The 26,243-nt window shown below is 37.0% G+C and overlaps 1 protein-coding gene across 7 annotated transcripts in view; it reads left to right on the top strand.

Annotated features, from left to right (window-relative positions):
- The window catches only part of MLLT10 (MLLT10 histone lysine methyltransferase DOT1L cofactor), a 129,674-nt gene that overhangs the window by 88,024 nt on the left and 15,407 nt on the right, over nucleotides 1-26,243 (top strand). For all 7 annotated transcript variants that reach the window (XM_040549817.1, XM_040549818.1, XM_040549816.1 and 4 more), the window contains 3 exons: nucleotides 6,040-6,218; nucleotides 22,136-22,253; nucleotides 23,586-23,658. In XM_040549817.1, coding sequence (XP_040405751.1) covers nucleotides 6,040-6,218; nucleotides 22,136-22,253; nucleotides 23,586-23,658 — 370 coding nt within the window. The remainder of the gene's footprint in view (nucleotides 1-6,039; nucleotides 6,219-22,135; nucleotides 22,254-23,585; nucleotides 23,659-26,243) is intronic.

The following is a 26,243-nucleotide window of genomic DNA, read 5'->3' as shown; positions in this document are numbered from 1 at the left end:
AATCCAAAAAGAGAGAAAACTTTTGAAACTCCTTTAAATACTATATTCTGTTAACAGTGAAGAGGAACGTAGTGCTTCCAATGATTCCTCATTTCAGCGCTGAGATAGATTGCTGTCAGACTGGTTTGAAGCTATGGTAGGTTTTCTGAGATCTTAAGCTAACACATTAAGTTCTCACTGAAAATTAAAGAACAACTTAGATCACAAACGTCGTGTTCCTACTTGGGAATACTTGTTTAATGAGCCTAATGCTGCTTAATTTTTAGTGTAAGTCATATTACAGTAGCTTAAGTTTGTGTATCTTGGATCGCCATGACAAAAGTGAACTTGTAGAAGCTGTAGTCTTTATTTATCAGTTATTCTTCCATACCTGTCTAACTTTTTCTTCTTGCAAAGATCTTTCCCTGTTTTTACATATTTGAACTTCAGGTCTTTCCTGTACTTCTGAACATATCGTATCTCAGACCTGACCATGTAGTTCTGGGTCTTACTGATCTTTTTCCAGAAGAGATCTTCAAAACTTACTGAACCATTCTAGAATAAGCATGTAATTCTTAATGTGTCTTATTTTATAAAGTTAAATTATTTATAGATGTAAACCTTACGCAGGCTGTTACAAAGCATCTCAAAGATAGATTCTCTGAAGTCAGAACCTCTGGAGGCTCATGATTACAAAGCAAGTAACGAATTAGGAAACTTTTCTTCAGAGTGATCTCTACTGATGCTTTCATCAGGGTTGTTTTTAGCATAGATAAGACAGCACAGAAGTCAATAGGGAAAGAAAATTAAGAGTAAGATATGCAGGCTTTTCTCCTGTAAAATTAAGCGTCTAGTTATGCTGTTGAGGACAACAGTGGGCCCTATTTCCCTATTAAAGATGTATCTGCAGAAGAATAAAGGCAAGACCAGCAGTTCCCTAAAATCAGTAGTCACATTATCATCTCAGCATTTTGTACTTACTTTTAGTATGTGATGCTGTAATATATATATATAATATATCGAATAGACTCAGATACCGCCTGGAAGTAGTTTATAAACAGTAGTATAGGTATCAGTGATGCCAACTTTGAACCAACAAGACATTGTTCCTAAATTACTTTTAGCTCAGCCACGAAGCATGTTTCTGGAGGCATTGCAAGGGTGCAGTGAAAATCTGCCATAGGATCTGCGTGATGGGATAAACCTTGGTATCCCAGTCCATGTGAGCAGGCTGCTTCTAGTCATGTGCTGGAAATAAGACCTTACACCTCTAGTACAAGTACGAGGGAGCAGTCCGCACAGTAAGAAACAAGCTCAAAGTGAAAAGGCAAAGTTACAGGGATTGAGAATTTAGGCAAATCCTTTCAGCTAGTAGTTTTTAGTGCTGTTGGTGGGACAAGGCAGGAGTGATGCACTTTATGGCTTGGCACTGATGTATCTTGCACGCGTCCCAAAGGTGTATATGGTACTTGCTGGAAGCACGGCTCAGAGCAACATATTCCCCTCTAACCTGTTCGTAGAAGAAAAAGGAGAAATTACCTTGGAATTTCTGGAAGGTTTCAAGACTTTCTCTGCAAAGATGACTGTAACCCATGTACTAACTGATGTGCTTCTCCAGTCTTTCTGTTGTGACCCACAGGTTCTCCCCATCCCTCACAAACCCTTTTCTGCGCTGGGATCCCCCTTCCTCCCAAATTGCCTTGGGATCTTGCAACTCCTTCACCATCAGTGTTGACCTCTTTCTCATCTAAAAATCCTCCTGCCAAAGCGGCTGCCTCTGTCGCGCAGTAGCTGATAGCGCCATGTCGTGTCATGCGCAGGGCCTCCGCCCAAACGCAGCCTGTCCGCCCCACAGCTTTGTCCTAGGGCGCGCTGTGGAAATTCACATGGGTTCAGAAAGGGTTGCAGGAAATTCACTGGGGCAAAGTTGGAAGCAAATCCAAGGCTATTAAGCACAAAGGCCATACCTGAAGCTCAAAATCTATAAGTTATAGATTTCTAGAGGCTGGGGGAGTATTTGAGGGAGGTCTTACCTCATGCATACCTTCTGCTTGTGCTTTTCCTTGTGCAACTGCTATTGGTCACAATAATCTGGTATTTATTTATTTGTTTGTGCTTAGCATTAGATTCACTTCAGCTTATATTTTGTCCATGTGGCAAAACAATGAATTGTGGCATAATTTTCCCCAATTAACATTCTACTAGAGTAGAATGTGCTCTTGCTTTTTTTTTTTTTAAAAAAAAGCAAACAAAAACCACAAATCAAAATCAACAAACTGGTTGCTTATCAACAGCCAACTGCATTAAAAGGCACTTTTTCATTTTGCTCTGTATAGAAAATTGTTGTGGTTGTAGGGTGGATTTCTTGGCAATCGTCACAGGAAGTGGAGGTGCTGGAAATGTGTATATAGTTTAATTTTTTCTAAAGAAACTCCTTGTTCTTGTAACTTCCTTTTGGTTTATGTGAACTTTACTTCAAGACTGATTTTTTTTTTTCTCCTGCTTCCCCCCAAGTGGGAAGGCAAATCTTAGGTTCTGTGGTTCTGTGCAAGTTTACATTCAAAAAAAAAAACCACTCTTTGACTATATTGTTATTTTTTAAGCTTTGGCAAAATATGAGGGGCAGCAACTTGTGGTAAATACTCTGGATAAACAGAATAGAATAGTTGAGTTAGAAGGAAAGAAGGAAACATCAAAGATTGTCTAGCCCAACTGCAACTGCTGGGATCATGGTGGGAAAGCTTAACGTATTGAAGTCAGCTGTGAGACGCACCACTGTTGAAAGTGAGAAGTTTGGTTGCTTTGTGAATTCTTCTGCTTATGGAACTACTTAGTTTGGGAGATTTTTAATAAAACCATTTCAATTGTTCTGTGCGCCACTAGTATGTTGCTGTGTATGTTGCTGCACAGCTAGTTATTGCTATTCTTGAGTCTGTATAATCTGTGTTCCCTGCTCTATACTAACGCACTTCTTTGCTAAGCAGGCAGTTATTTCTTGTCCAGAGAAGCGTGTTTTTTTTTTTTTTTTTCTCCGCAGTTGCCCTTCTGGTAAGCATTTGACTCCAGCAACGCAGGCTGTGCATGCGTTTTCTCTCTCAGGACCTGAAATGATGTTTTGCATGTCTTAGCAGTGCTAGGCGCAGTCAGACTTCAGCCTGGCAGTGCTGTGTCCACCTGCAGCTGAAGAACTGTTGTGCTCAGAACTCTGAAGACTATTTAACCATGCTGTTTATGCCCCTGGCAAATTACACGGTACCATTTATCACAGGTTCTGGCTGTTTAGCTTTCGTTAACATGGGAAGGACTTGAAGGAGATTGGTTTGTTTGGCACCTACAACTTTGGTAGATAGCGCTGTGTTCAGTTCTTACTTCTTGCTGATTCCGAGAGTGATTTCTCTCCCCTCAGAAAGCAAAAGGACCATTTGATACACTTTAGACATTTTAAATATGTACTTTCCTGACTTTCTGATGAGCACATAATTTTTATACAGGTTATTTTTAAAATGGTTTGAAAATCAAGGATTTGTTTGTATGTTACACATAGAGCTCTTATTTGAGCGCTTGCATGAAGTCTTGGTTGTATGACTGATTCCAGAAAGTGCACTGACTTTATGTATTAAGTAAAGTATTGCTACATGAAGTGTTTAGCCCAAACAGAATATTTGGATAGGTCATGTTTTCTTGTATTTTGCAACAGCAACAAACAGTGTTTAAAAACAAACAGACCAAAACAAACAAAAAACTACAACAGTAATAAAGGGGGGGGGAAAAAAAAAGCCTACTTCATTCCACCAGCAAACTAGTTTATTGCTTGTTTTTCTTCTGAAGTAGTTTTATGCCTGTGATTTTTATAACTATCTGCTTGTATTCCAAAATTTTAAGTTAAAGAGGAAGAATAAACCTTACAATTGAAATAGAAGTAGCAGAAGTTCTGCAGTTGTTAAATACATAAGGTTCTGAAAATGGAGAAAAAATTTAAAAAACCGCACTTTAAATTTTGGAGTTGTTTTATCCTTCTGGCAAAATACCTTTCTTTTTTTTTTTTTTACCTTCACAAAAAAATTTGACTTTAACAAACAATTTTGTTTTCTCCACTCATGATCATTGACACTTTGAGAACAGTAGCGTTTGTGGTGACTAGCTCTTGTGATTTGATATGTTGTGATATTTCTTTTTGTACCTTTAAAACTCAGAGTAGTTCTGAGTAGCCAGGTAGTTCTGAGTCTTATCATTCTCAAGAAATGCTGTGGCTTTCATTGTTTTGAGTACACAACTAAAATGCTGGGGGGGGCATACACAAATCTCCTTTTTATTAATTTGAAATCAGACTTAAAGCAGACTTTTTTTTGAGGACCTGGATTATACTTCAGCTTCTGTGGTTGCTAATATTGCATTTAAGAACAGACTCGATAGCAAGGCTGTTTGTTAACCGTGTGCATTTTGGTAGTGTGTAGGGACAAGTCTAGAGCAGGATTCGTAGAATTTACTGAGTTAGATAAGGCAGATGGAATTGGAGACAGATCCTAACAATGTGAACATTTTAAGGATCCTAACTGCTTGTAATGCCATAATTACAGATATTTGGGATGCTGACAAAATAAAAGTGGGGGAAGACCATAGAAGGTGTGCTAAATGGAAGGGGAAAAGAACAGAAACTCAGTAGAAAGCAGATCAAGGATGGAATTGCACTGTGAGGAAGAGATTGGGGAGGAGATTGCAAGTCCCTAATGTAGCATAGGCAGGGGAAAAAGTCTTGTCAGAATGCGTCTTTGGCTGTTTTTTCATCTCTTCTTTCTCTATTGGGTCTGGCTGGCTTTTTCTTCAGTTTTTCTTTACCATTAACACAGGCAGGGAATTGAAGATACATCAGTGTTTGCATATTCTGGGGTGGGTTTGGGTGTTTTTAGCCTCCCTTGCCTGGGCTCAGGAGGAGTGCTGGGTGGCATGTGGTATTTTAATATTGCATATCTTCTTGTCGCTGCCTTCTTCAAATCATTATTTGTATGAGTGACAAACTAGCTCCACCCTTTGCCTTCTAACTGGCATTTCAGTTCTGTTGCTTTTCTTGATCTAACCATGTTCATTCTACTTCTGTTTACTCCCTGTGGCACTCTTCCTCTAACTGCAGTTCAGTGCTACCTACCATGCTTGATATTCCTTGGCCAGCTGACAGCTCACTTATCTAATGCACGTGGAGCCTAACAGTTTCATAGACAGGTACTACTTCTCATCCTGGGCTTCTGGTCAGTAGGGCTTTTTCCCCATCCTGTGTAATGAACGTTACCCTGCATGTAGATGAACAGAAGTAATGGCTTCACAGAGGGGTATGAACTCTTCCCGTTTAAATTGCTAACATGTGAGTCTGACTAATGTTAATGTGTTCAGTCATTTACTTGTTGGCTGCTCTAGCAGAAATACACTAGTCAAGCATTCTTCGATCACAAAGTTTTAGTTTGTGAATAAATGAAATGCCACCAGTTCTACCAGCAAATCTGCGAACCTTATCCTCAGACTTGCTGTCATTTTTTTTCTCAACATGTACAAGAAATCCGTAGTTGCCAAAAATACAATTTTAAACAAATGTATGTTGTTCAGAAACGTGTGACCTTAAAGTCAAAAAGTATTTTTCCACTCATATCTTGTATGTTCTGTTATACAGCCCAATACTTCATTCTTTATCTACTTTAACTTTTACAGTAATTCATTAAAACGATATGCTTGGATAGCAGACTCAGTTGAAGGCAGGTATTTTAACCAAAAAATCTGCTACTCTTAGTACTTAAGCATAGTTTGTAATGCACATAAATATTTGATCTATCATATGTTTTAGTAGAACTTAGATCTGAGTCAGTCAGTGTTCCCTGAGTTGTAGAATGTCAAATGACGAGAACACTTTTCTTAATCAGCACGGTTAGAAATTCAACACAGGAACTTTCTGCATTATGTGTTAAGTAATCTTGTTTGTTTTGATTAATTTTCTACTGCATATTTACATGGTTACTAGAAAATGGGGAGGGGGAAGAGAGAGATGCATGTAATCATTTTTGTAATTTTTTTCAGGTATTTTTAGCAGCAATGATGTAGCAGTATCATTTCCAAATGCAGTATCTGGCTCAGGATCTAGCACTCCCGTTTCCAGTTCTCATTTACCTCAGCAGGCTTCAGGCCACTTGCAGCAAGTGGGAGCTCTGTCACCTTCAACTGCGCCTTCTATAACTACTGTTGTTGCTGCAACTCAGGTAAACTATCACAAGAGTTTAAGTTAGCAAACAATGTTATTGACCCACTTATTTTCAGTGTTGTGAGAAAACATCATTTATTTGGGAAACAGGTTAATAAACATATTTGTTGTGAAAATGTCATTATAGTGGCTAGAGTTTCCCCACAATATCACATAGTTCTGTATCTGTAGAATAAATAGGTTAAAGAAAAAAATCCGTGGAAGTATGTAACAATAATGATTATGTCATGTAACCCTAAATGCTGGTTACAGTTCGTCAGTGCTCTAAACAATGTCTGTTATCAGACCAGTGTTTTAAGAAAGAATTTAAAAGAAGAAATCAGGTAAAATTTTTGAATGTTTCATGTAAATAAAATATGGTGGTATCAATTAAAGAATGAACGGGTTTATTTGGGGGATTTGAAAAATGGACAACTAAAGCTAGCCTTGGCAAAGAGGAGGCCGAGGTTGGCATCTTGATAGCAAATGGAAGTTGACAAGACACACTGTAGTTTTGTATTCAAGAGGTCATACAAATGAAGATACATAGGTTGTGTCTGCTGAAGGGATAAGGGAGGAGGAGTGCAGAAGGAAGTGTGACATGGTCAAAATAATGAAACAGAGAATTATCTTTATGGTAGTATTTTGTGTGAATTTAAACTAGACAAGATTACATTTGTGAAAGCTATGGAGTATGAAGCTATGGCTGTAGAGAGCCAACGTGGTTGGAGTGAGTATGAAGGAATGCTGTACTGGGCATAATGGTTCTTGTACTTTGTGTTTCTTGTATTTTTTGTTTTCTGTTGGGAATCTGTTTTACAACTAATATATCAAATGTATCTTTTGGTGTGTGCATACAAGTCATCAATTTTTAATTTATAGAAACTATAGTTTCAATAGAATTAAGATAGTGGATATAAACCTGAAACCTGGGTGTTTTTGTGTGCATATGTGCAGGCGTGTGTAATAAGTGTATAGCAGAAATATTGTATAGAGACAAGTGTAGTAGTGTGACATTTCAATATCAAATGGCACTGCTATACATAGCAGGTAGTACATACTTTAAAGTAATTCTTCTGGATTCATTTCTGAAAGAAATAAGCCTTGTGTTATCCCATTGTGTCTGTGTCTGATTTCTGTATCATAACTTTGGTATCACAACTTTGGAAACAGCTGGCTAGTTTCACCCAAAATTGGGTGACATCTCCACAGAAATTGATAGAAACCATTTTAAGGAAAAAAAAAAGGGCAAAAAAAGCAGTGCTTTTGGGAAGAGCTAATGTAGCATTCCTGAAGGAAGGTTGTAACCAACTGGAGTTCCTCTTATTCTTTTTTTTTTTTTTTTTTTTTAATTTTCAAAAGCTATTACATAAAATAACTCACGACATTTAAAATAAGCAGCCTGGAGATGAGCAGAGAGGTTGTGTCATAGTTCAGTAGCTGATTAAACGATTAAAAAAAAACCAAACAAGTAGATGCTCATCTCTTGCAGTGGAGAATTTTCCATTGCAGTCTTGGAATGATCAGTGTTGTGGCCTTTTGTACAGTTCAACATATTCCTAAATGATCTGAGAAAAGGAGGAGGAACAGAAGCTACGTTTGATTACGCTAGGTGATGCAATGAGCTATCATGAGGTCAACTCAAACTCAGAACTGCTGAAAGACCTCACCGGCCTATGTTGACAAAATGGTAAGAGGGCAAATGAAATTTATGTTAGAGGGAAAACAGTTTCTATGCAAAACAGATACGGTAGACTTGAAAGAGGTATGAGAGCAAACAGTGGCAAGGACCAGCAACTTTATAAGGAATGAGTAAATGGTGTAGGACTACTTGCCTGAAAAGGAGACTCTTGGACAGAATAAGTATGTAAAATGAGAGATGACATGAAATAGGTAAACAAGCAAGAGCTGTACACTATTGCTTTCTGTTTGTTAAACTCCGATAGAGGATAAATAGATTAAAAAAACAATGGGACAGAACCCATATGCCGTTTCCCAACTTTTAGGACTTGCAAACCTAGGCTGAGAACACCTCTGCCATAAAGAGAGGCTGAGGGAGCTGGGGTTGTTCAGCCTGGAGAAGAGAAGGCTCTGGAGAGACCTTATAGTGGCCTGCCAGTACCTAAAGGGCCTACAGGAAAGCTGGGGAGGGACTCTTTGTCAGGGGGTGTAGGGTTAGGGCAGGGAGTTGTGGTTTTATACTAAAAGAGGGGAGAGTGTGGTGAGGCACTGGCACAGGCTGCCCAGAGAAGCTGTGGATGCCCCATCCCTGGAGGCGCTCAAGGCCAGGCTGGATGGGGCTTTGGGCAACCTGGTCTGGTGGGAGGTGTCCCTGCCCATGGCAGGGGACTGGATGATTTTTATGGTCCCTTCCAACCCAGACCTTTCCATTATAATGATTCTACGATGAAAATACCAAGCAGACACTTCCACAGCACAAAGGACTTTGTTTCATGCTAAATCATGATGACCACCTGTAACTTTGTTTTTCTTGGACTCTGAGAATTTTAGTTTCAGTTCATGAGGTCCTTGCTGGTATTTGAACAAACTCAGTCAAGAGAACCTATTTTACCGTGCAGTTGTTCCTAAGTCAAGAGAATCGTTTCACCATGCAGTTATGGACATGACTGAATATGCTTCAAGGGTGAGGGTTTGCCTGCTTAGTTCTGCGAGGTTTCGTAAGAATGTTGCATCAACTGACTGGGCTCTTGTGGGTGTATTATCAGTGTTTACCCACCTCTTGACCATGAAAGTCTTCAAATAATGGTGTGCTAATGTATTTTTTGTGTAGTGCTCTAATTAAAAGAAAATCAGCCAAGATGCTAGGCGTACCTACAATGATTACAACTTAAGGTAAGCTTGTGCCCCTATAGAATGTAAAAAGTAATGGTTTAAAAGGTTGGGTTTATATGAACTATTAGTTAAGAGAGCAACTATGCTTAAAATTTGATTGCTCAGCTGTTTGGTCAGCATGACTGATGTGCAGTTAGAATAATACTAAAAATTGGAATAGCCTCAAATATATGCTGTTAAAGCACGCTCCTCTAAGACTTTGCTTAACTTCTCTTTTTCTATTAGGCAATTGTAAATTATGATTTTGGAGAGATCATAAATTTGCCAGATCTTAATGTATTTTATATCTTTTTTTTTTTTTTTTTAATGATGGGGTGTTAGGAAATTCCAAAGAGGTCTTGGGGGGGAAAACGCATTTCCATTGATTGAGTCTCAGAACTGGCTGAACTGTTTTGACTAGGAGGCTATAGCAGACATCTAATACAGAAAATTTTGCTCATGGCATTAGGAAAACTTAAAAGCAATACTACCATGTCTGTATTGTTGAATAACTGCTGTGTCCCTATAAAACTCAAGTGATGAAAACCCCCAAAAGTAGTACCCCCAAGTGCTGCTTTTTCCTCCAGTGACTAAACAGCACTGATTTTAAAGCTTAAATTTTTCTTTTTTTGGAATCCTGGAATTCTGGTTTTGAAATCTTTAATTCTGTTGTCTGCTAGGATGGGATGGCTCCCACAGTGTGCTTTTTGTTTGTTTTTAAGACTGGCCTCATTGTAATCACCTTTTCTTACGTATCTCACTTTATTCTGCCTTTATCCCACCCATAATTTTTATTCCAATGTAATAAATTCAGAAGAGATGATTAGCTTGTGTTCCATGCTGTGCCATAACTGAATTTAACTGCTGGTGTTTCTCACCAGCTGGGAATCAGTGGTCTGCTAGCTGGAAATGCATATCTATATATATATAGATATAGATATATGCGTATATATTTCTGATAGATTACACTGTGCAATTAAGTGGGCCTTTATTAGCATAACAATGTGTTTAACAATTGCAAGAATATAAGACAACGACATACAGGAGAAGAATGCACAGCCCATGCAAATATTTGTTTCTGGTTTTCTGTGAATTGATCCTCTCTGTGTGCTTGTAGGTACTGCCTGTTTTGCATGTAACAGCAAAATACTGTCTCACAAACTACTGTCTTTTCTCTGAGAAAAAGAGATGTCTAACTTTTACAGGAAAATTAACATGTGCTTTGTTGTTAAGAAAAATCAGTTTCTTGCATTTTGGTTTTGAATATTGTTTTAATTTTTCCTTGTTAAGCCAAGTCACAGTTTGGACCAACACAAGGTTCTGTGCTCAGCTTTATCTTGAAGATTTCCTTGTGTTTCATACTTGATTGTATCAGAGATGGTGGTTAGCCTATTACGCTGTTCTGTAACTGCCTGCTATATTGCACTTTCTGATAAGGTATTCTTAGTGACTAATATGTGTTTATAACAAAAGTAGTGACCTACGTGCCTCAGCATCTTTTGGTATTGTCCGTCAGTGTTTGTCTTCTGCTTGTCAGCAAATGGTGGTCGTTAGAATAACTTAGTTTAGTTTTATTTTTTAACTTAGTTTTAGTAAATTACCTGTTTTGTAGTGAAGGAGATGTTTGCTGCTTTGGTTGAGATTGAGATTGGTCGAGCTGTCTATTCATTTTGGTTCCCTAAATGAGTGAAACTATCCAAGCAGTGCTCCATTCCCATTTATTTCTGGGCTCTCTGTGAACAGAGAATACAGCATCAGACTGCAGAAATAGAAGTAAAGGTTTTTAACTGGATTTTCTTCAGTCATTGATTAATTTCTCAGACTTCATTCTTTTAATGAAAAATGCATCTTGTCATCTAATATCAATAATATTTTTAGTGCAAGTAGAATATGCATGTAGTGCTTTCTTTACAATAGAGCCTTTTATTTTCAAACTTTGTAGCTAATCTGCTTTTTGGTGCTGGTATTGTATGGGTCAGTAACGTATGACCTTTAGGTTATAGTAATCACGGTTTATGCAGAAATTATTTTCAGAATTTCATTTTGGAAACTGTGGCCAAGTTGCAACTTTGGATTTATTTTGCCTCCCATGTGACGGTATCTAAGGTTCTGGTGATTGTAAGAAACAGAACCGTGGGGCAGTTTGAAGCAGTATTGCACATCCATGACACTAACCTGTCTTACAGATACAGTCCAAAGGGTTATTTTGTGTTTCTTAGGACAGAGAGAAAAATGTTTTTGCTAGTAGATTCTTTCTTATCTCAAGTTGTTTTTCTTCCTCCATTTTTTGTCCCTAAGTATTCATCTCTTACTTTATGCACTGTGTTTCCTTGACCACACAAGCAGCTAATAGAGGGAAGGAAAAGAAGCATCTGTAACAGCAGTTCTTGTGACTTGCACAGGGATAGGGAAACTGAATAGCTGCTGTTCATGACTTTAGTCCAGGATTTAATTGTGGTGGTGTGAGAGGTCCGCTTCAACATAGTGTAATAAACTACTGCCTCGGCGGTGGAGATGTGATAATTGGGAAGGTAGGTGCTGCTACTCAGTTGCAATTCTAAGTGAAATAAGTTTGCTTTAATCACTTCCATTATCCCTGAAGTCCGTTTGGCTTTGCTCCCCTTAGGAGCAGTAGGAAAACAGCAGGGTTTTCTTTAGCATTCATATAGTGGTGGTTATCCTCCTTTGTGTGATCCAGCCTTTAGAGAGAGATAAGGCTTAATTTTTTCAATAGGTTTGGAGTTATTTGTTAACAATAGAGGAATGTGAAAGCTCAGGAATCCTAAGATCTTTTCAGATGCTGAATGTATGGCAACTGATGTTTCAGATGCTGCTGTCCTGCGGTTTTTATTTTCTCACTTTCTGAATTACTCTAGTCCCCAGTTTTGGATCTGTGTAGCCCCCTGCTCTTTCTCTACACCATTAGTTTACACTGTTTTTGTATTTCCTATTTTAGTGTTTTTTATTCTGTCACAGTTCGTCTGCTCATCGTTTGGCATATTCTCAAGGCAACCTCCTCCTCCTTTTTATTTTCAAAAAAAAAAATTGAAAATACTGGTAAAAAGGAATGCTGTTCTTAATTCTTGTGCCAGCCAACAGAGGTTAGGAGCGACTTCGAGAGCAATGCTATTGATGCCTTCCAAAACGGGTGGAATGTTCTCTGTAGCTGAAATTATGATTACATAGAAATACAGCTTCAACGAGTAGTCCTTACTGAAAAGGCACTTTTATTGGGCAAGTCTTCAAAAATGTCAAATCTGCCTTCTGTAGGACAGCATAACGCACCTGCCTGATTGATACTGCCACTGGGTTTTCAGTTGTAACAACAAATTATGGATGTCATATTCTCAAATTCAGTATGGCCAATGAAGATACTCCTCCATCCGCTTCAGTTTCCTAGTCTTCTTCAGAGAAACATACCCTCTTTCCTGTTCTTTCCTGCTTATTTTTTTTAATGTTCAGCTTGAAGTAAATGTGAGGAAGGGAGGAAAGTTTCAGGGTAAGCATCTGATGTGTGTTAGAACTGGGCAGGTAAAAGCGTAAGTCCATTTAAATGAAGTTTCTGGGCCATCCTTTCCGTGGGTGCTCTAGAAAATGGTAGGTCTGTTAGCTGTCAGTGCTTTAAAGAGCTTTTCTTCAGGGGGTAGAGTAAAAACATGAAAAAGGACAAACTGTCCTCAGTTGTAGGATGCTGTGACATGACAGACATGATAATCTCAGACTTCAAGTAACCTGCACTTGGTTGGTTGCTTAAGTGGGCATCCTGCTTCAGTCCCAAAGGTACACATCACAACCATGCGGAATGGCTGAAGTTAAGAATTTAGTGTAATGCTTGTGTGGACAGCTTTGGGTCAGAACATCTTAAGACTTAAAACTAGAGGTGTTAAAATTATCTCAACAGACCTATTTAAATAGAATAACCCTTTCTTGCTGTGCAGAAGAATTTATCCTAATTATGGTAAATTTAGCTATGCAATCAAAGATGATTTCCATAACTTGGGAAGACCCTTATGTTGTTTTTATGTTTCTTCAGGTCAATTTCTGAACTCTGTTTCCTAATACAGAAATAATAGATGCTGAATGCTTGAATAGCTGTCATGATGTCCAGAGTGCAGTTAAAGAGCAGAAATCTATACAGCAAAGCCTAGCGACTTGGATGGGTCCTTTATATTGTATAACAGTTATTTGGGTGGGTGCCTTATAATGAAACCTCTTAACCCTTAGGAATCAGTCATTTATATAAAGCATTGATAGTGCTTATGTTAATATGTTATTTTTTCTTATTTTTTTTCCAAAATACGTTACCTCTGGTGATCATGACATCAGGTCATACCAGGCTTTTCCTTTCTTTGATAGTAAAACAAATATATGATCTTTCTTGCAGATAAGCACTTTGTTGTGGTTTCTGTTTTTTAAATTCTTTCTAAAGATGATTTGCTTTAAATTTAATATGAGTGGTAATTAAAAATAGAATCATAAATCATCTCGTAATTATGATACTGCGTGGTTTAAGCAGCATGCTTCCAGAAAAAGGAAATCATATCCTTAAAATGATACTGTAATTTTCTAATAAATAGACATGGTGGGTACATGAAAACCACTTAACATATTTTATCTGACTATCAAAACACCTCTTGGTGATAAGATCTCTCAGAAGAGGCTCCTAGCCGTGGGGTCAAAGGTAAAATATCACCATGTATCACGGAGTGTTTGGATGTGGAGATTACTCTGTTCTCTTTATCTTTAAACTTAAGGAAAAAGGGAAAAGAAGCAGCAGCGCATCCAGAACAAAAAGAAATCATTCTTAAAAAGCACGCTGCTTATCCTTGGGGCTCTGCCACGGGAAGCTGCCAATGCTGGTAGGTTTAGGAAGTGTCCTAAACGCATCCCTCAGTGCTGCAGACAGAAAGGGGTTTGGTATTGTGGTGTAAGTTTTCAATGCAAAACAGTGATTTTCCTTCCCAAACCACTAAACCATGTTTGTGTCACAGCCACTTAAATTTAAGAGACTCACAGAATCAAAAATGTAAAAAGAAGGATGCTAGTAGAGATTTTGTCATCTCAGTTTAGTTGGTCACTTAAAAGCTGTTTTAATTCTTTGTTACTTCTAGGCAAAATGGGTAAAAATCTAATTTTCTTTTCATTCAATCTGACTGGGGATTTTTGGGGTGGGGGTGGAGGAGAGTAGCAAGGAGGAAGAATTTACAGCCAGAGGGAAAATTCCTTCGAACATGTGACTCAACTAGAAGAACAAAGGGATCATAGTTGCAAGTAATCTAGTATTTAGCCCAATTAAAATCCTTACTTTTTATATTCTCCCCTTGCTTCAGTGAGATTGCCTTCACGTACACTTATGCAATACCCAGGTAGTCTGAGAGGCAGTTGCAGGATCTTGCACAGTGCTGCATGCTGAAACAACTGCATCAACATTTCGGGCTAGCAATAAATGTTTTCTGCCTTCGAGCTGAAGCTTATTTAGCTTGGCTTATCTGGTGCTGCTGTAGCAACCATCAGTCTCCAGGCAACTGAGGCACATTGACCTCTTCGTTGAACTGAGTGTAGCACTACTTCAATTTAGCTGCCTGAGACAATAGTAATGGTGGTGAATGTGAAAAATGTGAAATTTTCTAGTCTGCATGCAATGGAAAGAATGATGATTATAAAAAATATTAGATGAGATCAGTTGTTTAGTTTTGACTTGAAATGGATTGCAAGTTTATGTAGTATATATCCTTTGTTACAGGCTGCAAAGTTCATTGCTGAGGCTGCGTCCTTACAGGCCTTGTGTAAAATGTTGAGTATCTTGCAAACGTTTTTACACAGCAGCAATTCTGCTGCTATAGGTGTTCATTTCATCACTTAAACTGCAAAGACTGTTGAGCTTTATTTAGCAATTTGCAATGTCAAGATGTGTGAATAAAGAGCTGATTTATTATTACTATTTTTGAAAATATAGACAATCTTGAAGGTAGTTACTTTTCTCTCAGATTCATTACTTACCATATTATGAGTGTATCTCACTAAACTGGATTTCTTTGGGATACTTGTGAAGAAAACAGATTACCTTGTGTGTATGTGGGTCAGTTTCCTAATCAAGTCGTTCTCTCTGCTAGTCAATATGAAAGTGAAATTGGGATTCCTGACGCACAGGTTGGTGTTCTTAAGGAAAACAGGCTTGTGGGCAGAATGTTGCTTCCGTTGTCTGTGTAGACCACATCCAGGTTAAGTGCTGTGGAGACAGGTGGATGGAAAGGATGGAGGAACAAACTTGAGGTAAAGGGGATTTGTGTTGAAATGGTAGCTCTGTTAGCATTTAGTTTGTGTGGGAGGGGGAGGGATCCCAGAGTTTTATCTTTGTAAAGCCTTCCTTTGAAATAAAAGGGGGGAGGGGAAGGGAAGAGGGTGAAAAAAAAGTTTCATTTTTAGTGAGGTAGCTTTTTAGTAAATTTTCATATAGGCCTACTTTTTTAATGTCTAATTCTTAAATAAATTATTTACAATGGCCTAAAATTTTACAGAGTATCCAGCTTTCAGTTAACGTGAAAGAGACCAGTAAAGTGGTTCTACCATTGAGGTTATAGCTTTTTCCCATTATTGGAAGAGAGGCCTTCTACCCATGTGGTTTTTAATGACTTGATGTGCCCTTGTTGTAAAGTGGGCAGAGGTATAAATTAGTTTCTGTAGGTGTGCCATTAATTTTTCATTTTGCCTTTCAAATCCCACTGAGTTTCCCAGTTGCATTCATTCATGCCTTTCTTGGCAAAAATTTGAGTGCTCTTGTTTGAAGGTTAGATGATTTCATTTAATTGAAGGATTTATTTGTACATTTAATCAAAACAATTGATTTTCAAAGACAGTATTTGATTATTTGCTTGTTCATAAGCAAGAGTCTTCATCACAGTTAAAAGTTCCAAGTATTTATTTGTGCTAGTAACATAAAAAGTAATAATGATGTGAATAATGTTTCCATAGGATGATTTACAAGTCACATATACGGTTTTCCTAACAGATTTTAATTATAGTCATTTATATGTTTGTAGTTGAATGCTTTTTGATTGAAAAGTTGCTTTTTATTCAAAGATATCACAAAAACATTTTTTGTTTTCCTTTTAATTTTTCCAGCATCGTAAGCTTTTCTGTTAATTCTTTTATTTTAGTCAGTTAGTGAAATTTTTTTGTATACAGTCCAATTAATTTCAGAAAATTGCACCTTTATTGCACCCGTTAAAAACGAAACAGAAGCCCACCAAACTTTAAGGCCTTTAATGTCCTTGATGGTAGTGGTGGCAGTATGGGATGGGTTATCTTTTCAAGCCTAGTATTCCTGTTGGGGAAAGAATGAGTAACACGTCATACTAATGTTTGGGGTTGATTCATATTGTTGATGTATGTGTGATGGCAAATGAGGTGAGATTAGCCATAAAAAGTTGTGTGCAGTTCCTGCTTTCAGTCATCAGCAGTGCTGTAGGCTGTTTTCATCCAGAAGCCGGTATGCTAGTTTGCTTGAAAGTTAATTATGTTCAACCAATAAATAAGGAAACATAGAAAAATTCAAAAGGTATAAAGGAAGGCATTGGTTCAGGTGAAATAAATCACTGGTATTTATCATGCTGCATTTTAAAATTATTCTGTTGTGCTATTTGTTTTGAAAAGTCATATGATGGTTTTCAGAAGAAATCTGGAAATAGTGTTGTATTCAGGATTTTCTTTGTTGTCCTCAGTTCCATCTGTATTTCTTGGTATATTTAAAAAAAAACAAAGCAAAGCAGAAATCCTTAGGTATTTTTTTTTCCAATGGAAGCAAGGTCTAGATAAGATTTCTAAGCATATTCCATATTTGTGGTGAGTTGATTCAAGAGTAGAAATGCAGCAGTTGATTTAGCAGAACTCTCTCTTGGGGCTCCTAGAAATTTTGGTCTATTCTTGCAGTTAACTGCAGTCTGGCAACCCTTAGGGAGGTGTGTATTGCCAGCCCATATGAAGAGTTAATAGAAATCAGAGAAGGCAAGTAATGATGTGGAGGAGAACCCTACACATCTCTTAAATGAAGTTAAAGAAGGTACCAAAGGTACTGATAGAGTAAAAGGACTTGATAACACATTCTTCCATTGCCTTGGATACCCAAGAAAAGCCAACTTCTACATGCTCCACACAGTGTGATTGGTTTAAAAAATTCTAGGGATAAAATCACCTTTCTTTGTTTGTCCAAATTAAGCTAGGAGACACAAAAGGCCAAGTTGCTTTTGCAGCTATCACTTGATAGGCAAGCTCTTGCCACTTCTCAAGAAAAGCAGCTGATTTGTATGTAAGTATATTATCAATTTTTATTTAGCATCATGTATATAGCATGAATGTGTTTCAATATCTAAGCTCTTTTTTATTTTAGTGTAGGTTTTAATTTTGCTATTATTTTTCAGATAAATGTTGCTTGCCGTTGACCAAAATACTTTAGTCCAAGGTGACTTATAGAAAAAGCCTGTTGACCTTAATATTTGGTCAAGACCTTGAATTTCCTTCCATCTTTCATGAAGCTAATCAGTTGCATGGAATTACACTAGAAACATCTTCCCAAAGTGTAGCAGAACAACCCTAAAATGTTTAGCTTGAAATTTCGACTGCATTGTTTTTTTTTATAGTCTTTTCAGAAGTAGTTTTCAATATAGTTTGCAGAAATTTGCTTGGTTTTGGTGATATCTAGTGCTCTTGATCTCAGTTTGTGTTAATAGGAATTGTGGGTCGTTCTGAGCTTTCTATCACAGCATCATGCCATGGTTTAAAACAAACAAACAAAAAAAATAGTAGTATGATTAGTAAATGTTATGACCCCAAGCATATTAATCTGGTAATCAAAAGGGCATAGTCAATGCCAGAGCAATGATATGTTTTTATTATAAATGAGAAATAAAAAAAAAAATATATCCTTTTAAGTTATTCTTGTCAGATATGTATTGGCTGGAGTAGGTAATTAAGTGATGTCACTAATTTGAAAGACTCATCGTAATATAATGCAAAGCTACAATTTAGCAATGACTATTTTTAAAGTGGAAGGGAAAAGGTATGTTGATTGGATAGAAGCTGATTAAGAAGCTGTCTCGGAATTGGTTGTTGAGGCCATCCTCGTTGTCCTATCATGAAAGGAGGAGAGTTCAGTAATGGTTTAACTACAATTAAATCCCTCCCCTTTCTTTATGGAAACTCAACTGTAGGCATTTCAGCATTAGGCTAAACAATGGTTTTGAATATGTTAAGCCCCTAACAATTAGGGTGCAGTTTGGGGCATTGAATAATGTGGAATGATGCAATTGAACCTGACAGCTTCAACAGTCAGCCTACTCATGGGACCTGAAAGTTGTTCACACTTGGTTTCATCTCTCATCACACGCTGAGTATTAAAACCTTACTGGTGTGGAGCTGAGACAGAAATGAGGCCTGTTATCAGAAAATATTTCAGAGCATAGAACTTGAAAGGAACAGGGGAATTGGTGTGCTCCAAGGTTCTCCAATTTTTGAGACCTGATGCAATTGCATACAGCTAAGCATTGTTGCATTCCCCCCCTCCCCCCTTTTTTTTTTTGGCTTAAAAAATATTTAGCTTTTTACATGAAAAAATTGTGTTCCCTGGAAAATTAAAGAAATGTCCAGTTCCAAATGCTAACATGAAACTTTATATTCACAGTGTTATATACTAAAATGCAAGTTGGAAGTCATGTAAACATTAGAGAAATACAAAAGTATTTTAAATATTCCATGGGATATTTGTATTTACTAGTTAAATCTGGTTAACTTGCAAATGCAGTCCTTTGATTAGAGGAATACCCTCTCCTTCCTGCAGTAGAGGAAGTGTTTTTAAGCATCCATCAAATATCGGGCATTTGTTCCTATTGCAGTCGGGCACTCTGTGAATTACAACGTATCTTCTTTCTGTGCTGCTCTGCTGCTTATTGCTTTACTGATTTATTGAACATGCCATAAATGAAAGCAGTGTATTATATACCTCTTGATGGGCTTAAATCCTTCTGCAAAAATCTTTTTGAGAAAATTTGCAGCCTTTTCAAAATACCTACTTAGCAGTCTCTTTATTAGTTCGTACGTTTTGATCGTGTGTTGTGTTGACTGTTTAAATGGACTCGGTTGAAACAAAGACTACTATGCCTTTAAAAGTTCTGGGTTTTAGAGCATGTTTCAGTCCTGTGACCTTAATATGTATTGACAGGATGATTGCGCATTTTTAATAAATGCTTGCTACAGCTTGTTTCAACTGTGAGTGAAACATGAAGCTCCTATTTCACCTTTAAATAATGTAGTACTCCTCCACCTCCTCTACTCTCCTGTCAGATGAAGTTGTCACATACCTAATAAAGCTTCGCAAATCGTTATTCTTGTCATTTTACATTGCCATTTAAAAAAGTATTTCCATTTTTTATTTACCTCCAGCTTTCTCGAACAATTTTACTAACGCGACTTTTTGCTTGGAGAGCTGCGCGGGATCTGTGATGTCACCACAACTTCTGTACTTCCAGCTTGTTGTGGGACACCTTGGCTATTATTTTAAAGTATAAACAGGGGTTAAGTTTAGGGTGAACCACCACTTGTGAAAAAGATCAAGTTCTTAGATATTGTTTAAATCATGCTAAGTCTTTTGATCTGTTATATCAGCCCACTTGGCAAACATTGTTTAATTCCTTTGATGTCTTCTGTTTTGTGATGTGATAGTTACTCGACAGACTTCAGCGACTCCTTTCAAGATACTTAGATACTTTTTAGAAAGTTCTTAAAGCTATTTGGGCATGTTTCAGTCAAATAAACGTCTGTTCTCCTTGCTGATTATAGCTGCCCTGCCATTATAAATTAGTATATATAGTTGCTGTTGTACAGTTGGAAGCAGCCTTACAGTGAATTACACAGAATGAGAGTAAAAATACTGCAGCTTCTGTGTAACATGTGAGCAGTGAAGTTACTAGACTTAAGAAAAATCTTTTATAGAAATACTCTAAAACTAGACACAAATAACATTATGCTTGTAGTGTAAAAACTAGCAAGCTGTATTAGAATTTATAATCACAACCTGCTTATTTATATTAAGAGTGTGTAGATTTTTAATTTGCTAGCCTTGTCTCTTAGATATGGAAGCAAATAATGGCTGTATTTTAATGTACTGTTCTGTAAGATTTTAGTGAAGGAAGTGGGGCTCGTTTTGTTTTTTTTTGAGAGGAAAACAATGGAAATTTACTAATGAGCAGTAATAGTTGATTTGAAATCGCTCTATATGCTTATGTTGAAGAAAGCAGCAGGAGTTGTGCACTCTTGCCTTCTGCATCAGTAAGTGTCACAGTACTAATATGTATTGTATTACTGGAAGCTGTTGTGTCCAGGTAGGTGGAAATGCCTGTGTTATTTTAAGAGTTAAAAATAACTCAGATTAATTCTACTGGAGACATGCAGTTCTGTAAAAAAAGAAATAAGAGCCAGATTTGAAGTGAAACTGCAGTTCTGTGTCTAGCAATCTTGCACATACCTTTAAAATGAGAAGTGAAAAAAGCCTCATCATTGTAAGTAATTACTTGTGGCTTTTCTGAACTTTGTGACAGTAGAAGAATGCAAGTATCAAGCACAATTTCTCACCAGTATATAGTAAATAAAGCATCATTGAAAACAGTTGTGTGAATTCATAAAAGTCCATTCATCAAGTTTAATATGTTGGCTGAAAGCCAGAACTTAATGGTAGTGTGTGATTCTTTCCAGAGACATAGTTTATACTCTGTAATATTTTGCTGTAATAACCAGTATGTTTCCCTCGTCTCTTGTGTGCAGTTAGACATGTCAAAATGTCCCACAAATTGAGTTCGTTACTGTTCACCTTCTTTTTTTTCCATTTCTCAAAAAAAGTTTCCTTTGTAAAGGTTGTTTACTTGCTCTTAAAGATTCGTTCTAAAACTTACAATCATGCAGGTTGTGTATCTGTGATTTCCTCCCCCCCCCCCCCCCCCCGAATATTGCAATCTTTTGTTTGTTCTGAAATAAGTTCTTTTGTCAGGTAGGAAAATGCCTTTTTAATAAGCAGTGCTGCCTTTTTTTTTTTTTCTTTGATTGCTTGTCTCTGAAACTCAGCGTTTGACACAAATCTTTTCTTCGAAAGGGGAAAAAGCATAAGCGGCCAAGGAGGAAGGTATTTTTATTGCGTTGGATTATGCAAGATTTTGGCCAGCCTCCTTAGCTTCATCTGTTTAAGGGTTCATTTTCGCTTGTTTGGCACAAGTCCCAGCAGAGACCTTCAGAATTGTGGTTAGCAACATGAATGAACACAAACTTTGGGAGCTCTTCAATAAGTAGAGCTGGCCCGCGGCCAAAAATACAGTCCCTTATATGGGGTCAGGGCAAAGCTGGGATTCGTTGAGCCCCCTATTGTATAGAAAACATACTTGTAATGGCTGTTTGCGTTCTTGAAAATAAAAACAAAACACAACAAAAAAACACCAGGCTTCCGAAGTCTATCAAAATAGGAAGTAACAAAATAGTGTGCAGGTTTTACTAATGACGGAGCAGAGCAAAGGAAATATGGCTCGGTGTAGTTAAACTATAGAGCTGAAAGTTGGACCTTTTGACCTCCACAGCCGGCTTGTGATGTAAGGAACCCGAGCATTTGTGAGACATCTGTTGTCTACCTGCCCTTATTTTGTAAATGGTTTAATAAGATTAAATAATTAGTAGGATAACCACATGGTCGCCATGCCACTAAGTCCTAGCACTGACTGCATACTTGGGGATTGCAAGGGGGTCTGCCCACCCTGTTCCGTGGTGGTTGTTTTAAAATGCAATTTAGGTATTTTTAATATTTGCTACAATAAACATTTATTAGAAGATTTTAAAATTAACATATCTACCAAAGGCTGTACTTTAATACTGGATGTGTTTTGAATATACTGCAATTCTATTTCCGTACTCACATATGGAAAATAAATTTTTCTGTTGAATACATTCCATTTTTTTTAAGTCAACTTAAAAAAAAAAAAAAATTATTTTGCATTAGGAAGACTTCTTGAAAATATATTCAGTATTTCTCCCCATTCTCAAAAAGGGATTCAAGTTTTAATTGGTTTCTTGCAGGCAAACACGCTACCTGGATCTTCCCTCAGTCTGCCTCCATCCCACATGTATGGCAATAGGCTGAATCCCAATTCAGCCATGGCAACACTTATAGCTCAGACTGAAAACAGCCAAGCAGGTAAGCTTCCTGGTGGTGCTGGAAAAACAGCGATAGTTTGTGGACTTAAGTATTTTTAAAAAGATTGTTTATTTTCGAACTCTGCCCAGCATTTGGTTATTAAATGTCTGTATGAAGTTACACGCGTTGGAAGTAAATTCTTGATTGTGTAGAACTGCTTTTTTTCTTTTTCTATTTCTTTTTTTTTTTTACTGTCTGAAATGTAAATGTTTAAGCAGAGCCATCAGCAGGCAGGAATGCAACAATGTCTCCTGTGACTTCTGTGATTGATGTGTTCAGTTCTTAGCTCTTTGCAATGAGAGTAACACAGCTCTGGGTTTTGTCGTGAATAGTTTAAACCTTTATTTGCATAATTCATGAAATTGCATTACATACAACTTGGGGTGAAAGAGATCCGTTAGCGAACTTCTGCAGCATTCAGTAATCTTGTGAATATTTACCGATTGACATTTGGTAACATTCGGTCTCCTCTCCAGTTTTAATGAGCCACTGGATTTGCTTTGTTTCATTCCATCCGTTTGGATTTGTTGACATGTCGTAGTAGTCATGCCTGTTTGGGGGAAGGGAATGAGTTTAGCAGTTTACCAAGAATGGATCAGTCATGTCTTTGCCCTCCGAGAGGTCGGGGGTCACTTGACTCAGAATAGGGGGAGGGCAACCTTGAAGGGGGCAGATAGGGTTATTTTATTGAGAGGCCATAGGGAAAATAACCCTTTTGAGTCCTTCCAAGCAAAACGTTTTTGTATATTTAATGAGGCCTTTTTTGTTTGTTTTACTACCTTTTTAGCAAGGGACTTTCCTATACTTCTGCTTATAAATAGAAATTTGTGAATTACACGCTTTCATAAAGTTTTCCGTAAATTTGCAGAATAACACGTGCTTGTTAGATGTTGGTGGTAAGTTTAATACGTTACATATTTTATGAGTTGTTTTGGGATGCAAAGTGTTAAAAAAAAAAATACAGAGCATCAGGATTTGCTGTGATAAGCATACAGATTAGCTGTCCACAGCTGTGATTCATTACTTTCACCGTAGAAATTAAAAGTGGCTGAGGGGAGGGTACTGCAAATGCAAACCACGCTTCTGTGCTGTAAAACTGAAAGGAATGAAAGGAGGGAACATAATCCATGGCCTGGTACAGCCTCAGAAATGTGTAAGGACAACACCTTACATGCTACAGTTCAGCAATCTTAAACTAGTTATGGATTCGTTCTTCACTACTAACTGCGGAGAGAAGTTAAGATTTAAGATATTTTAAAAATATCTACATCAGCTTTAAAACTCTTATCGAAGAAGAGGCGATTTATCAGCTGTGAAATATTTACACTGCAGATCAAGATCTTGGAGATAATAGCCGCAGCCTCGTTGGCAGAGGAGGTTCGCCCAGAGGAAGTCTCTCACCACGGTAAGCGTTATTTACATTGGGGAGTGCAGGCAGAGGAAATGTTTTAAGATTTGGAAACTTCACTGTCTTTTTACTAGCAATACGTAAGTGTTTTAAAAGCCTTTATGTATAAATATATATATCAAAAAACCTAACGTGTCCAGATAGCTGAAAATGGTCTGAAATCTACTTTTGTATCGCTGAAATCACGTTTACAAATGAAGGCCTTACGAAACGGAGACTTGCTTTAAAGGGATTTATCATTTAATCCACACATACTACCTCCTCACAATACAATTACCTCCTCAGATTTGTTACTGTAATTAATGTTTTATTCAAATTTGCAAAAGTCCAAAAACCCATAGGCTTGAAGACTACAAAGATCACAGTTAAAAGACTGTCTGAGAAATTAACTATTAGTAAACATTTTGAAACAAATTTCCCTCACCACTTCAAATATGCAGTGATTCTTAGCAGGGGAAAAAACAACACTTTTTGTTCTCCTGCAATTCATCTCTACTGCAGGAGGTTGATATAAGAGTTCTGGTGCTGGAATTCTATGAAATTACTTTGATTTAAAATATTTACTGTTAAAATTTCAAAATTGTGTATTGAATACTTCAGTAATGTTTTCCATTTTTATATATATATAAACTTTATATAAAGTACATCTCTTTGTTTTTAAAGGGCTGCATTTTCCATTTTGGATCTTATGTTGATTTAGCTTATGTATTGATATTAGATTTTTTTTTAACCGAGGGATTAAGCGTAGGAATTTTATCTTAAATAATTTTAGTATGGCTAAAAAAAAATGTAGTTACACAGATACAGCATTGTGACAGTGAGTTTTATTGTTACACCCTGTGTTTATTGTAGTAATTGATCACGAATATCTCAAATTAGGTAATTTAGTGTACATGTCTTGTTGATCTTGTGTTATATTCCTTAATTAATCAAAAGACTTCTTGTTGAATTGGGTGAGAATATCCATTATAATACTTAAGTGGTGTTACTTATTCATGAACTGGCTTTTAAGATTTCAAATGCATGTTACTTCTAAAACAATAGAGAATTTACAAATGAGGTTAGACTGTTCTTTGTATAAAAATGTGTATTTATATTATTAAATAAAAGTACCATATAATTACTTACATAAATAAGAAACATGCCTGTATATATTTATAGAAGTTAGAGATTTTTGCACAGGGAAATGTTTGACAATTAGGAAATTCCAGACCCTTGATATTATGTAATCATTAAGTAGTCCTCATACGCACATGTGTTGTGGTAATTAGAAGTTTTAGTGCTTGCTCAGTTGTTTTGCGGAGGCCTGGGTGTCGTATAATCCGAGGTGGCCAGAGTTGTTACTCGGGCTGGCTTTAGACAGAATATTTAAAAAGCTAAACTTCTTAAATATGTTTTTAACTCATGTTTAAAACATTTTTATTGGGTGTATGCTCAGGGTATGTGTAGTCCAGTATTTATAATATAATTAGATTTCAGCTGATTTTCATTAGCATCGTAAAGGAGAACTATATGATTCAAAAGCCATCTCAGAGCAGAATTCCATCCAGATCTACCTTAAATTTGGAGGGGGGGGGGGAATCGCTACTGTATTTCTGAAATTGAAAGATGAAAAATTCAGCCTGAAATATCTAGCATGAAAAAAAAAACAAAAAAACATACCTGTGTAAGTTCACTAGCCAGCAAATTTTACTGCTGGTCTGCAGTGTGTTTGTAGCTATTTAACATATCCAGTGCCTACTGATCTGTTGCTGTTGCACACAGCATGCAGTCGCTTCTAAATTGTTTAGGTAATTCCTCACTGTCCTGAGTTAAATAAATAATTAACTTTGCTTAGTTAAAATATGGTTTATGGTGAATAAAAAGCTAACTTCAAAAATCTGCTATCTGAAAACTTTGCTATGTTACCTGCACTATGTATTATTTTTCCTACAAGTTCTGATTCTTCCCTTTGAAGCTTGTGGGATTCATAAATGACACTTCTCCAAAAGAACAGTGATTTTAAAATAGCTGTTCAAAATAAAAACATTTGAGGAAAGAAGTGTTTGCTGTTGATGACAGCTCATTGATCTCTTCTGAGAAGATTCGTGTGACTCATGAGCTGTGTGGTCATTTCAAATTCATATTGCTATAACTTTGTACCCCTGTGTAATCAGTTTGATATTTAAGCTCTCATGGTTAAAATTGTTATTTAGAGGATATGAAATACATGTTAAATATAAATATACAGGGGATATGTGAGCTGTTTCTATTTTGTAAAGGAATTGCTGCTTTTCCCAAGGTAGCAATTAAACTCTTTTCACCCAACACTTTGCCTTAAATTTAAGAATGTTTTGTAATACCTGCGTTGTTACATGTATATATGCCTATATCTAAATGCAGATCACTTGTGATATTACTTACAATTAATACTGTAAGAGTATGAATAGCTATACCCCAAACAAAAAACAGTTGTGAAAGTAAGCAAGGTATGAAACGTGGAACAGAGAAGGGATTGCCATCTCAGTGATTGCATCAAAGCTTCGCATACAGCACACTTATAATATGATTGGAAAAGAAGATCAAATATGTGTGGAATAAGG

The sequence above is a fragment of the Cygnus olor genome, chromosome 2 (genome assembly GCF_009769625.2).
Source record: "Cygnus olor isolate bCygOlo1 chromosome 2, bCygOlo1.pri.v2, whole genome shotgun sequence".
NCBI lineage: Eukaryota > Metazoa > Chordata > Aves > Anseriformes > Anatidae > Cygnus > Cygnus olor.
The sequence above is the reverse complement of the archived record's forward strand: the minus strand, read 5'-3'. Positions and strand labels throughout refer to the sequence as shown.